Source organism: Mobula hypostoma, chromosome 3 (assembly GCF_963921235.1).
Source record: "Mobula hypostoma chromosome 3, sMobHyp1.1, whole genome shotgun sequence".
NCBI lineage: Eukaryota > Metazoa > Chordata > Chondrichthyes > Myliobatiformes > Myliobatidae > Mobula > Mobula hypostoma.
The window spans coordinates 217,064,597-217,080,018 of NC_086099.1; the positions used below are offsets into that span (position 1 = coordinate 217,064,597).

The window sequence follows — 15,422 nt, forward strand, 5'->3', positions numbered from 1 at the left end:
CTCCTCATCTCCTTCTACTTTAGACCACAAACTTATCAATCACCCCTGCTGTGGACCACTTCTGAAGGTCCAAGACGCCAACTTCTACAAAGAAGGGATCTGTATGCTCCACGACTGCTGGACTAAGTGTGTAAATGTAGGAAAAATAAATGTGCTAGGTTTTCTAAAATTGACTCCTTCTACCTTAGGCCACGAACTTATCAATCACCCCCTGCTGTGGATCACCTGGAGGTTCAAGATGCTTTCGTTACATGCACGAGCAGTTCAACTCTTTGAGTGATAGTGCAGAAAGTTTGAAGTTAATGACTCATCCCCTTCTACCTTAGGCCACGAACTTATCAATCACCCCTGCTGCGGACCACTTCCACGAAGAAGGGATCCGTATGCTCCACAACCGCTGGACTAAGTGTGTACATGTAGGAGGGGACTATGCTGAAAAATAAATGTGCTAGGTTTTCTAAAATTGACTCCTTCTACCTTAGGCCACGAACTTATCAATCACCCCTGCTGCGGACCACTTCCACGAAGAAGGGACCTGTATGCTCCATGACCGCTAGACTAAGTGTGTACATGTAGGAGGGGACTATGTTGAAAAATAAATGTGCTAGGTTTTCTAAAATTGACTCCTTCTACCTTAGGCCACGAACTTATCAATCACCCTTCGTATGTTCTACGTTATGAAGCTAAAAGTTTATTTGATACCACTCCTGTAAAATGCTTTGGGATGCCCATCGTGTATAGACAATCGTTTAGATGTAACTGGTGCTTCACATCACTGTGACGCTATAAATTTCCTTTTCCTGCAAACATTTCCTCTAAAAATAAACAGAAAGGCCGTATTTCAATTGCAGGTACCACATAGCACCACAGCTCAAACTCCCTAGATGGTCACCAGAAGCCGAGGTTAAAAGTTCCAGATCATTTCAAGAACCTGGCACATCACAAACCCCGCACCACCTTTTAAATTACTTTGTTGTGACAAGATGACAGGTTTCCACTTTGGCAGGGCTGCCGTGAGCAGTAATCTCCTGTCCCCTTTGAAAGGAAACGGTTCTAAATTTTATTCACGAACGTGATGGTGAAGTAAAGGAGACACAGGAGACTGTAGGTGGAACGACAATCAATCTGTTGGAGGAACAGCGATAATCCCTTTCCACTCACAGATGCTGTTTGACCCACTGAGATCCTCTTGTTGATTTCTTGTTGCTCCTGTTTCAGTGGAGGATGCTTTTAACTTACTTTTAAATCAATCTAACACTTCCCTCCTTTTGTCTAAGATTCATGTGCCTAACTAAGAATGTCTTATCTGACCCTGATGTATCTGCCTCTAACACCAGCCCTGGCAGGACGTTCCACACACCCACCACTCTCTGTGTAAGCAAACCTATGTCTGACACCCCATCTTTACTTTCCTCCAATCACCTTAAAATTAGCCCTGGTATTAGCCATTTCCCCCCAGGTCACAGTCTCAGATTGTCCACACTGGTTCAGGAGTCTGATGGTTGTGGGGTTGTAGCTGTTCCTGAACCTGGTGGTGTGAATCCTAAGGCCTCTGCACTGTCTTCTGCTTGATGGTGAGAGCGAGAAGAGGTCATGGCCTGGATGGTGGGGTCTTTGATGATGGATGCTGTTTTCTTCTGGCATTATGTTCAGATAAGATTAGTTTTATTTGTCACATGTACGAGGGGTGAATGATAAGTTTGTGGCCTGAGGTAGAAGGAGTCAATTTTAGAAAACCTAGCACATTTATTTTTCAACATAGTCCCCTCCTACATTTACATACTTAGTAAAGCAGTTGTGGAGCATACTTGATAAGTTTGTGGGCTGAGGTAGAAGGAGATGATTTATTAACTTCAAACTTTCTGCATTATCACTCAAAGAGTTGAACTGCACATGCATGTAACAAGAGCGTCTTGGACCTCCAGGTGGTCCACAGCAGGGGTGATTGATAAGTTCGTGGCCTATGGTCGAAGGAAATGAGTTATACAGCTCTCGTTAAATGCACGTGCAGTTCAACTCTGAGTGAAAATGCAGAAATTTTGAAGTTTCTCCTCATCTCCTTCTACTTTAGACCACAAACTTATCAATCACCCCTGCTGTGGACCACTTCTGAAGGTCCAAGACGCCAACTTCTACAAAGAAGGGATCTGTATGCTCCACGACTGCTGGACTAAGTGTGTAAATGTAGGAAAAATAAATGTGCTAGGTTTTCTAAAATTGACTCCTTCTACCTTAGGCCATGAACTTATCAATCACCCCTCGTACTTTGAAACATTGAAACATACAAGAGAATGTGTTGCTTGCGTCAACAACCAACACAATCCAAATAAGTATTGGGGCAGCCCGCAAGTGCTGCCCTGCTTTCAATCCAACGCAGCGCGCCCAAAGCTTCCTAACATGAGCCGTACGCCTCTGGAATGTGGAGGAAACTAGAGTGCCACCCAGTCATGGTGTGAACTTACAAACTCCTTGCAGACAGTAGCACGAACTGAGCCCCAATCAGTGATCGCTGGCACTGCAGAAGATTACTAGCCACTCCGCTACCATGCCGCAGCAAAGCATGATACTTCCCACCACATACCGTGCTGCCGTTCAGCACAGACATCGCGGGCTGAAGGGCCTCTTCCTGCGCTGTTTCGTCTGCGTTCAGCAGCCACTTTATTAGGTACACCTGTACATCTGCTTGCTAATGCAAATACTGTATCTAATCAGCCAATCAGGTGGCAGCAACTCAATGCATAAAAGCATGCAGGCATGACCAAGAGGTTCGGGTGTTGATCAGACCAAACATCAGAATGGGGAAAGAACGGGATCTAAGTGATTTTGACTGTGGAATGATTGTTGGTACCAGACAGGGCGGTTTGAGTATCTCAGAAACTGCTGATCTCCTGGGATTTTCACACAAACAGTCTCTAGAGTTTACAGAGAATGGTGGGAAAAAAAAACAAAACAAATATCCAGTAGGGCGAAAATGCCTGTCAATGAGAGCGGTCAGCGGAGACTGTCCAGACTGGTTCAAGCTGACAGGAAGGTGACAGTAACTCCAATAACCACACGTTACAACAGCAGTGTGCAGCGGTCAGACCTTGAAGTGGATGGGCTAGAGCAGCAGAGGATCACACTTGATTCCCCTCCTGTGGCTACTTTATTAGGTATATTCCTGTACTTAATAAAGTGGCCACCGAGTTCTATTAGTTCTGTCTAGTACTTAACTTACTATTGCGATAAGTAGATTTGTTCAGTCAATGTTAGGGATGACAATCTCTAAACAATAAATTTCATGAAATATGTGAATGATAATGATTCTGATTCTGATTCATTCACTCCCCAAAGTTAAGTAAATTTTACTTTATTACACTTAAAGTAAACAGAGTTAGCTATCGAATATTTTACAAACTGGCTCAAGAGAATGTATCCGTTTTTTTTCCACCCTGAAGGCCGGTGTGAATTACACCCCACCCACCCCCACTGGGATAAATTGCCCCTGTCCCTGCCCTGCTTTTTTGCTTGTCCTCTCCTGCTTCTGGGGCGTCTTGCCTTCAGTGTCCAGGAACACTTCACCTTGGGGGCCTCTTTATCAGGAGCCATACAGCTCAGAGACAGGGTCCTCAGCCCACCATATACACGGCTGGCCACCCTGCAACCCACTGCTGTCCGTGCCCTTACCACGTGGGCTTCCTTCGGTCACCTCCCACTTTCCAAAGGTGTACGCGCTAGCAGATCAGTTAGTGACGTGGGCATAATTGAGCACCGCGGGCTCATTGTTACCATGCTGCACCTCTAAATAAATGAAATTAAAATCCTTGGAAAGTGCTTACATAGTCTTCGGAGAATGGCTTATCCACGGTGACCTGAGGGAGGCAGAGCGAGCTTGGCGAGACAGGGGACCCTCCCACCACAGAGACCACGCCATTCTGGTCCACGGCGAGGTGTAGCTTCTGCTGGCTGCGCGGTGCTCCCAGCACGGACCGGTGGCTCCCGTGGCTCTGATTACTGTTGGTGCGGTTGAGTGGGGGCAGGCACAGGGAGCTCCGCACACTCTCGCTCTTGTCGCTGTCTTCCTCGTCCGAGAACACGTTCCCCAGCACAGCGTCCACGGAGTGCGTCCGGAAGCGAAAGATGCTGCCTCGCCCCGTCGGGTGGTGGTTGGAGAGAATCGGCGTCAGGAGGGGCTGCGGAGAGATCAGAGGCTTTTAGCTGGTCCCCGCAAGTACCGACGCACACGGCTCATGAACAGAGTTCAAAGTGCAAGGTAACCTTATTATCAAAGTACAGTATGTTACTATATAACACCCTGAGATTCTTTTTTTCTTGAGGGCAATCTCAGGAAATACAGAAGAATTTAATGAAAAACTGTACATAAAACAGGAGGGCTATGTGGGAGGGCAGTGTTAGATTGACCCTGGAGTGGGATCAACAGTTGGCACAACATCATGGTGTAGGACCTGTACTGTTCGGTGTTCTATGTATAATTAGACCAAAAAATGACAAACAACCAGTGTGTGAAAGAAGACAAAATGTGCAAAGAAAAGAAGATTATATTGAGAGCAAGAGTTGTAAAGAGTCCATGAAAGTGAGTCTGAAGGTCGTAGCAGTGGTGAGGGAAATAAACAGTCAACAATTTGGGCCGAGACCCTTCATCAGGACTGGAACGGAAGGGAGAAGAAGCCAGAATAAGCTGGGGCTGGGTGGTGAGGGGAAGGAGTACAAGGTGACAGGTGATAGGTGAAACCAAGTGGATGGGGGAGGGGGAGTGATGTGAGAAGCTGGGAGGGGATAGGTGGAAGAAGAAGGAATTTGATAGGAGGGGAGAGTGGGACTATGGGAGAAAGAGAAGGTGGAAGAAAAACCAGAGGGAGGTGATGGGCAAGTGAGGAGAAGAGAAGGGGCGAGAGGGTAACCAGAATAGGGAATGGAAAAAGAGAGGAGGGAGAAGGGAGAAGTTACCAGAAGTTGGAGAAATCGACGTTCATGCCATCAGGTTGGAGGCTACCCAAATGGAATATGAGGTGTCGCTCCTCCAACACGAATTCAGTCTCATTGTGTAGAAGAGGAGATCAAGGACCAACATAACAAAATAGGAATGGGAAATCAAATTGAAATGGGTAGCCACTGGGATATCCTGTCTTTCGCGCACACAGAGCAAAGGGAGGGGATATCTATGACGGGTCCCACTGGTGAAATGGAGGCCGCACCAGGAGTGCCCCATAAAACAGATGACCTTGTCAGACTCACACCACAGCAGGAAGGACGGTTCGGTGTCACATATTATATTCATGTCATTGATGCAAATCGTATGTATTTCCCATGTCTTTAAAGCTTGTTTTTCAGACATAAAGATGACAGCACAGTGGTTAGCATCGCTGCCTCATAGCTAGGGACAAGTCTTCGACCCTGATCTCCAGTGCTGTCCATGTGGAGTTTGTAAGTTGGGAAGTTAATTGGCCTCTGTAAATTGACACTATTACAAGTGCATTTTGGTAGAAAAGAATTTTGCAGAATTGCAGTTGAGTGGCATGTCATTTAAAACTTTGATAAACTTCCATAGATGTACAGAGGGGAGTGCCCTGACGGGTTGCATCACAGCCTGATATGGAAACACCAGTGTCCAGGAACAGAACGGCTAAATGGTGGACACAGAGCCCAGTCCATCATAGGAAAAGCCGTCCCCACCACTAAGCACATCTATGAGGAGCACTGCCACAAGGAACCAATATCCATCATCATTTCTCACACCATCCAGGCCATGCTGTCTTCTCGCTACTACCATAAGACAGGACGTAAAAGAGCCTGAGGTCCCACACCATCATGTTCAGGAACGGTCAGGCTCCTGAACCAGCGTGGATAACTTCACTCGCCTCAGCACTGAACTGATCCCACTTTCGAGGCTCTGCGACTCATGTTCTCTGTATTATTTATTTATTATTTGTGTGATGTGTCCAATTTACACATTAGCTGTTTGTCAGTCTTTTGTTTACGGAAAGTTTTTCATCAATTCTATTGTACTTCTAGATTTTCCTGTAAATGCCCACAAGAAAATAAATCTCAAGGTGACACTTACATACTTTGATAAATTTACTTTGACTTTGAATGTGAGGGCTGTTGACGGGAATGTCAGAGAGAATTTCAGGTAAATCGGTGGAGGAACAGGACCAACCAAACGTTCTGAAAGCTGGCAGAGACTCAACGGGCTGAATAGCCTCCTTTTATGTCCAGGAGAATACGCACAGCCCATGGATAGGAGAAGCAGGAAGGATGTCACTGCGATCGACTGGCCAACTTGTCCCCACCACATTAATTAAAACCACTAATTAAAATCAATTTGGCTTCAGTTGCTATCACAAAGGTACCGAACAGAGATTGGACCATCTTGCATCCAACAGATCCGCTGATGTTAACGGACTTGTGTACATGGGAAGTGGGTTTATCCGGCAACCAATAGCCCTATGCATAATTCCTGTTGGAACCCAAAGAGAAATTCCACCCCCACCCCTGGCAATCTATAACCCTCTGCCTAATTCCTGCTGGGACCCAAAAACAAATTCCACCCCCCGGCAATCGATAACCCTGTGTGTAATCTGTGCAGCCCTCAAATTCAAGGATCAAGGATTCAATACTGTTCAATGTCATTTCAAGTGTAAAGGAGAACAAAGTGTTTGTTACTCTGGATCTGATGAGCACAAAAGCAAAGCACAATAAGATAAAGGACACAGTAATAAAAACACAATAAATATAAATACATAGATAGCTTGCCCATAAAGTGATGCTAGGCACAGGAGTGTCTGTCCATGAGGTGACTTCTGACAGGAAGCAATAAAGTAGTGGGGGGGGTGTTGTGGTCAAAGACAAATTCCTCCCCATCACTGCTTCGAATACTCTAGAAGTCAAGGACACTCGTTGTTAGGTGAGTCCCATTGCTTGGTGCTTAACTAGGGAAGGTGTCAAATTGATCGAGGTTTTAAGGGGGGGTGCGGAGAGGACAACAGGGAAGGACGCAGACCCAGAGGAGGAACTGAATGGCCAAAATCGCAGTGCTGCTGACTGAGAGAGGGCAGGTGGAGACAGCACAGGAGACAAATAAAATCTGAACTATCAAAAGGGAGCACAAGTCAATTGGAAATGTGAGTGGCTAGACTAACAGAGTCACAGTGAGATACAGCTGGGAACCTGGCCCTACGGCTCACTGAGACTCTACGGATCAGTATTTAGACATTACCCCAACCCTAACCCATGACATTCTCTCCATACTTACATTGCTCCCCACCCCCCCCACACAACCCACCCGACTCCACCACTCACCACAAACCATTAACTCTCTAACATATTACTTTTATTTATTAATTTAGGGATTCAGCTTGGAATAGGCCCTTCCAGCACAACGAGCTGCATGCAGTGCAGCCCACCTGTTTAACTGTAGCCTAATCACAGGATAATTTATAATGACCAATGACCCTACTAACCAGTACATCCTTGGACTGTGGGAGGAAACTGGAGCACCTGGAGGAAGCCCCCGCGTTCCATGGGGAGAACGTACAAGCGTCGGAATTGAACTCTGAACTCCAACGCCCCCGCGCTGTAATCGAGCCATGCTTACTGCTATGCTACCTTGGTGTCCCCAAACCTGTATGCTTCTGGAATGTGGGAGGAAATAGAGTACCTTGCGGAAACCCACACGGTCACAGTCAGAACCTGCAAACTCCACACGGACAGCACCCAAAGTGAGGATTGAACCCAGCAGACGAGCAATGTGGGGCAGAGGTTCTGCGAACCGGACCACTATACTGCCCTTACATATTCACAGAGTCACAGAGCACTATAGCACAGAACCAGGCCCTTCAACCCATCTACTCAATGCTGACCTGGTCTCCTGCCCATCTTCCTGCACCAGGACCATAGCTCTCCATGCTCCTCTCACCCATGTTCCTATCCAAACTTATCTTAAATGTTGCAATTGATACCACATCCACCACTTCCACTGGCAGCTCGTTCCACACTCAGACCGAACACCGAGTTTCCTCTCAGATTCCTCTTAGATATTTCACCTTTCACCCAAAAACTATGACCTCTAGTTCCAGTCTCACCCAACCTGATGAGAAAAAAACCTGCTTGTACAAACCCTATCTACATCCCTCATAATTCTGTATACCTCTAGGAGACCTCCCCTCATTCTCCTGTGCTCCAGGGAATAAAGTTCTAGCTTGTTCAACCTTTCACTGTAACTCAGCTCCTCAAGTGCTGGCAAGATCCCTGTAGCTTTTCTCAGCACTCTTTACAGCTCATTGATAGATTTCCTGTAGGCAGCTGACCAGGAAACATAATAATCCAAATTCGGCTTCACCGACATCTTAGAAAATAACATGCCAACGCTTGATAAATTTAACATCGAGCCCTGTAATGAGCCTGGTCATAGAAGACTAAAGACCTGCTTCGACGAGGCCCAACACAAGCCTGAGGAAGAGCCGTTTGTCTTCTTTCTAAGCAGGGCACAGCGGGGAATTCTACACTTTCAGTTAATGTGATGCTTTTCCGTCATCCATCTGTGACAATGGCACAGTCCTGCCTGACCCACTGGGTATTTACTCTTGCACCTCCTCTGGCAGCTTGCTCCCGACATTCACCACCCTCCATGTGAAAACCTTAAGCCCACAGATCTCCTTTAAATTTCTCCCCTCTGGTTGTAGACTCCCTTGTCCTGGAGGAAAGATTCTACCTGTCCTACCTATCCCCCTCCTATTCTTATAAAACTGCTTAACAGCATCCCTCAAACCTCCCAACGTTCAGTGAGAATAAACTCAGCCTATCCTTGGAATTGGTATTGGCTTATTTGGGTGCCAGGTTGGAGATACATCTCTACCAAAGGAGGTGTAAGGTGCTCCTTCTCTCCGCTAGCCTGCAGGTCACCCTTGGGCAAGGTGTAGCACCTGCTTCGCACCCCCGATCAAGGTCATGCGAAGCCATGGGGGCAGGTGGTGGACGGTCATACGAGCAGCTGGTACAGATCACAAGTCCTGGTTATGTGACCACTGACCCCAGGCAGGCTACTGATAGAGTACAAGTGGGCTTTTTCTGCAGAATGATGGTAACGTCTGGGGTCACTCCTCTTGTAAAGACACTGCCCAGAAACAGCAAACCACCTCTATCAAAAAATTTGCCAAAAACAATCATGGTCATGGATAGACCATGATCACCCACGTCACACGACAGGGCACATACCAAACGAGTTTATTTTAGTTACACGTACTGAGACACAGAGTGAAAAGCTTGTCCTGCATCCTGGCAAATCTCCTCTGCACCCTCTCTAAAGCTTCCACATCCTTCCTATAATGAGGCGGTGAGAATTGAACACAATATTCCTTTGCTTTGAAGGAGTTGGGTGGTTAAGGAAGAACTTGTTAATTTAGCAAACATCTGCCACAGGCTCTCTTTGCAGGAGTTTGCCAAATACTCCACAGCCTCCCCTTATTTTTTTTCCCCTACTGACTAGTGATTTTCCTCTGTCAGCACATTGTCACATGGTGAAAACCAGCCTGCCCTCCACAGACTCTGTCTACACTTCTCGCTGCCTTAGAAGACAACATCATCAAAGATCCCCCTCTTCTCCCATTTCCCATCGTGCACAAGACACAAAGGCCTGAAAGCACACATCTCTAAGCTCAAGGACAGGTTCTATCCTGCTGTAATAAGACTATTGAATGAACCTCCTGTATGATAAGTTGGACTCTTCACCTCACAATCTACCTCACTATAGCCTTGCACCCTATTGTCTGCCTGTACTGCACTGTCATACAATATTATGTATAGCAACTCACACACAATGCCAGAGGGACTCAGCAGAAAGTACAGAGGGGGATGTCAGAGCACAGCATCTACGGAAAAGAATACAGAGCTTTGGGACCAGACCCTTCAGCAGTCTCAGACCAAACTTCAACTTTATTCGTTTCCATAGATATAACCTGACTTGCTGAGTTCCTCCAGCACGTACGTGTGTGTGTGTGTGTGTGTGTGTGTGTGTGTGTGTGTGTTTGTGTTTGTTTGTCTGTGGATTTCCAACATCAGCAGAATCTCTTGTGTTTACTATATTATGTATTCTGTTACTGTGTTTCCTCTGACCATCTCATACTGATCTGATAATGTGATTCTGATGAGAATATTGTGAAATATGTTGTGAAATTTGTTAACTTTGCAATATCAGTACAGTGCAATACATAATATACAAAAAAAGTATATATGTATATATAAATATATGTATGTGTGTGTGTGTGTGTATATATATATATATATATATATATATATATATATATATATATAAATATAAATAAAACAGTTAAATTAAATAAGTAGTACAAAAATTGAGGAAAAAAAAGTAGTGAGATATTGTGCTCATGGTTTCAGTGTCCATTCAGATATCGGATAGCAGAAGGGAAGAAGCTGTTCCTGAATCGCTGTGTGTGTGCCTTCGGGCTCCAGTACCTCCCCCCGGGTGATAGCAATAAGAAGAGGGCATGTCCTGGGTGATGGGGGTCCTTAATGATGGACGCTGCCTTTCTGAGGCACCACTCCTTGAAGATGTTTTGGATTCTCTGGAGCCTAGTGCCCGTGACGCTGACTAATTTTACAACTCTCTGCAGTTTACTTCGATCCAATGCAGTGAAACCCCCTACCCCCCACACCAGACATTGATGAAGACAGTTAGAATGCTCTCCACGTGACATCTGTAGAAATCTGGATGCATGGCATGCGAAACAAAATTTTTCATTGTGCCTTGGTACATTGACAATAATAAAACAATTTACCTTTTACCAATTTTTTTTGAAAAGCCACCTCTAGAACACCCCAGTTACTCTGAGCTTCTTGTCTCTGTTGCATTTGAACCATACTGGGTTTACAACATTTCTGTTACTTAAAAGCCAGTCAAGCAGGAAAGTGGGTAGGAAAGGTTTGGAGGTTTCAACCAAATGCTGGCAAATAGCACTTTGGAAATTTAGTCAGGATGAATGAAATGGGCCTTTGCTCATGCTGTACTACTCAATGAATTTATAACTCCTCGGCGGCCGAGTTTTCTGTGTAAGCGTCATGGAAAAGTTATTGGCAGTTATCAATAACACAGGGCAGTTGATGAATAGAATGGAGAATCCTTCAATAAGTCAACCACCGGACAGGGAAGTCTCCAACAAAGGAGATGTAAGGCGCTCCTTCCCTCCGCTAGCCTGCACCCTTGGGCAGGGTGTAGCGCCTGCTTAGATCCCAAGCAGGGTGACGGGAAGCCATGGAAGCAGGTTGTGTATGGTCATATGAGCAGCTGGTGCATACTTCAGGCCCTGTGACCACTGATACCAAGAAGACAATCTCGGAAGAGTGTTGATAATGGCCGGGGGAATCACCCATCTTGTAAAGACACTGCCCAGGAGAGGTGGTTTCCTACAAACCATTCCTGTAGGAAGATTTGCCAAAAAGAACCACGGTCATGGAAAAACCATGATCGATCAGCACGGCACAAAATGAATGAACCAACCTTCCGGGGTAAACCTTCTTCAGATGCTGATCTTGGTCCTTTCTCTCTTTCCGATATTCCCAGTTCTTTCCCATTCCTACTTCTGAAGCCTCTTTCCTTGATGCTTCTGGCACTTAGGTGTGACCTCTCGGAAGAACTTCTTGACCGAGTCTCATGCCCTAGTCTCGACAATTCCTGTGGGAAGGTTTCAGATATCACGATTTACACAAAAGCTCACCATACCATCTACAGTTTGTCATAAGGTCGAGTAGTAGGAAATCATATCATCTTACAAAATCAAAGCAGGCTGATCAGCCCATCATGTCTATGCCTCAAGCAGTTTCTATACTATTGAACGGTCGTCTTCTACAATAAGATGGACTCCTGACCTCATAATCTACCTCGTTATGCCAGCCACAAGGAGATGGACTGAGTGCCTGACACGAGGCTGTACAGTCGCTTTCCACATGGGACTGGTGTCACCTCCAGTCCATACCTTGCAACTGGCCCAGGGCTACCCGACGTACCTCGCAGTCCGCGCATAACCTGGCACCTGCCTGCCATTATTTATAGAAGGAGTCAGCTGCCAGACCAGCACTGATACACACACATCTCACACACACACACACACACACACACACACACGCACTCACACACACACTCACACACACGCGTGCACACACACACAGACACACACACACACATACACTCACACACGCACACTCTCTCTCTCTCACACACACACACACGCGCGCGCACACACACACACTCACACACACGTGTGCACACACATGCACACACTTACACTCTCTCACTCACACACACGCGCACGCACACACACACTCACTCTCACGCACACACACACACACGTGTGCACATATACACACACTCACACATGCACACACTTACACTCTCTCACACACACACACGCACACACACACTCATGCACACACACACACACTCACACACGCACACACTCACACACTTACACTCTCTCACACACGCACACACACACTCTCACGCACACACACACATCACACACACACACACACACACTCACACACACAGACACACACACACAGTTATTTACATGAACACATGCCACAGAGAGAGGCATCTTAGTTTTGCATTGAATCCCAGCTGCCCTTTGAGATGGGACCCACATTGTAAACAGAATAGAGCATCCGGTCACAACAGAGAACGTGATTCCTGACAATGGTATGAATGCAACTAACTCAAAGTATCCATGCCTCTCCTCTGTTAAGGTCAGCACACTGTAAACAGGGAGCACGCACACAGGCACACACATGTGCACATTCACACCATCACATACACGTTCACAAGCATATGTAAACACAAAGTCACATGCACAAATGCATCCGTGCGCGCGTGCACACACACACACACACGCAAACGCTGCCGCTCCAATCCCTCCCTATCTCCAGTCTCTTGCTGCCTTACAGCCCCGAGCCTGTGTGTTCATCCTTAACAAAGGCCTCCAGAGCACCCACAATGTGCCATGCTCCACCATCAGCGACTGTGCCAATCTCAAGGAAGTTCCCCTCCTTCAGCCTCTCTCATGCTTTCAGATGCACCCATACAAACTATTGGCCACCCCTGGTAAAGGCTCATCCGGGGTTTGGTCAAGCCTCGTTCGCCCGGGATCCTAGAGCACCCTGAGACACATTAAAAGCAAGGATGTAACATTGAGGCCTCACTTGGAGTATTGTGAGCAGTTTTGGGCCCTCTATCTAAGAAAGGATGTGCTGCCATTGGCGAGGGTTCAAAGGAGGTTCACAAAAATGATTCTGGGATCGAAAGGGTTATCGTATAGTTTGATAGCTCTGGGTCGTACTCACTGCTCACTGGAGTTTAGAAGAATGAGGGGAGGATCTCATTGAAACCTATTGAATGTTCAAAGGCCTTGATAGAGTGGATGTGGAAAGGATGTTTCCGATAGTGGGGGAGTCTAGGACCAGAGGGCACAACCTCAGAAGAAAGGGACGTCTATTTAGAATGGAGATGAGATGGAATTTCTTTAGCAAGATGGTGGTGGAACTGTGGAATTCTTTGCCACCGGCAGATGTGGAGGCCAAGTCATTGGACATATTTAAGGCAGAGGTCAATAGGTCCTTGTTTAGTCAGGGTGTGAAGGGTTACAGGGAGAAGGCAGGAGATTGGGGCTGAGGGGGAAAATGGATCAGCCATGATGAAATGGTGGAGCAGACTCAATGGGCCAAATGGCCTAACTCTGCACCTATATTTTATGGTCTTATGGTCTTACATTAAATCCGATTAAGGATTAAGATCATTGCTGACAAGATGACAGGTGCTTTCCTGACCCGCTCGTGTTGTATCCGAAGCTGATCCATCGTCTGCCGAAACTCCTTCTCCTTCTGCACGTTCTCGGCGATGGTGGCCTGGTTCTGCTCGTCATACGCCATGGCCACCACGGCCAGGATGAGGTTGATGAGATAGAAGGAGCCGAGGAAGATGACCACCACAAAGAAGAGCATGTACGCCTTTCCGGCAGAGCGCAGTGTCTGTGGGCCAGAGAAAAAGAGGACAAGGTCACAAAGACGCAGCATAGGCGGTGACGGAGAAGTAAGGGAGTCCATGCACCCCTCCAGAGAATCAAACTACAGCACAGAAACAGGCCATTTGGCCCATCTAGTCATTGCTAAATTATTAATCTGCCAAGTCCCATCGCTCTGAACCCAGACCATAGCCCTCTATACCTCTCCCATCCATGTACTTATCCAAATTTCTCTTAAGTGTTGGCATGAAATTCACATCCACCACTTACAATAGCAGCTCGTTTCCACACTCTCACCAGCCTCTGAGTTCTCCCTCACATTCCCCTTACACATTTCACTTCTCACCCTTAACCCATGACCTCTAATTCCAATCTCACCCAACCTCAGGGTGGATAAAAGCCTGTACCCTTAAAACTTTGTATACACAGATACTTTATACTTTATTGTCGCCAAACAATTGGTACTAAAACGTACAATAATCACAGCGATATTTGATTCTGCGCTTCACACTCCCTGGATTACAAATATTCAATATTAAAGATATTAAAAATAGTTAAAATTATAGACAATAGACAATAGGTGCAGGAGCAGGCCATTCGGCCCTTCGAGCCAGCACTGCCATTCACTGTGATCATGGCTGATCATCCACAATCAGTATCCAGTTCCTGCCTTATCCCCATAACCTTTGATTCCGCTATCTTCAAGAGCTCTATCCGTCTCTTTCTTGAAAGCATCCAGAGACTTGGCCTCCACAGCCTTCTGGGGCAGAGCATTCCATACATCCACCACTCTCTGGGTGAAAAAGGTTTTACTTAACTCCGTTCTAAATGGCCTACCCCTTATTCTTAAACTGTGAACCTCTTCTGGACCCTCTCCAATGCCAGCACATCTTTTCTAAGATGAGGAGCCCAAAACTGATCACAATGCTCAAGGTGAGGCCTCACCAGTGCCTTATAAAGCCTCAGCATCACATTCCTGGTCTTGTATTCTAGACCTTTTGAAATGAATACTAACATTGCATTGGCTTTCCTCACCATTGACTCAGCCTGCAAGTTAAACTTTAGGGTTTTCTGCGCAAGGACTCTCAAGTCCCTTTGCATTTTCTCCCCATTTAGAAAATAGTCTGCACATTTATTTCTTCTACTGAAGTGTATGACCATGCATTTTCCAACAACGTATTTCATTTGCCATTTTCTTGCCCATTCTCCTAATCTGTCTAAATCCTTCTGCAGCCTTCACAATCTCAACCGCTACCTCTTTCAGAACCCTAGGGTGCAGATAATCTGGTCCGGGTGACTTATGTACCTTTAGGTCTTTCAGCTTTTTGAGCACCTTCTCCCTTGTATTAGTAACTGCACCCACTTCTCTTCCCTCACACTCTACTACATCTGGTA

The 15,422-nt window shown here is 46.2% G+C and overlaps 1 protein-coding gene across 3 annotated transcripts in view; it reads right to left on the reverse strand.

Moving 5' to 3' along the window:
- The window catches only part of scn5lab (sodium channel, voltage gated, type V-like, alpha b), a 489,515-nt gene that overhangs the window by 249,043 nt on the left and 225,050 nt on the right, over window positions 1–15,422 (reverse strand). For all 3 annotated transcript variants that reach the window (XM_063044491.1, XM_063044492.1, XM_063044490.1), the window contains exons 11-13: window positions 13,834–14,034; window positions 11,513–11,686; window positions 3,819–4,172 (exon numbers count right to left, since the gene is read on the reverse strand). In XM_063044491.1, coding sequence (XP_062900561.1) covers window positions 3,819–4,172; window positions 11,513–11,686; window positions 13,834–14,034 — 729 coding nt within the window. The remainder of the gene's footprint in view (window positions 1–3,818; window positions 4,173–11,512; window positions 11,687–13,833; window positions 14,035–15,422) is intronic.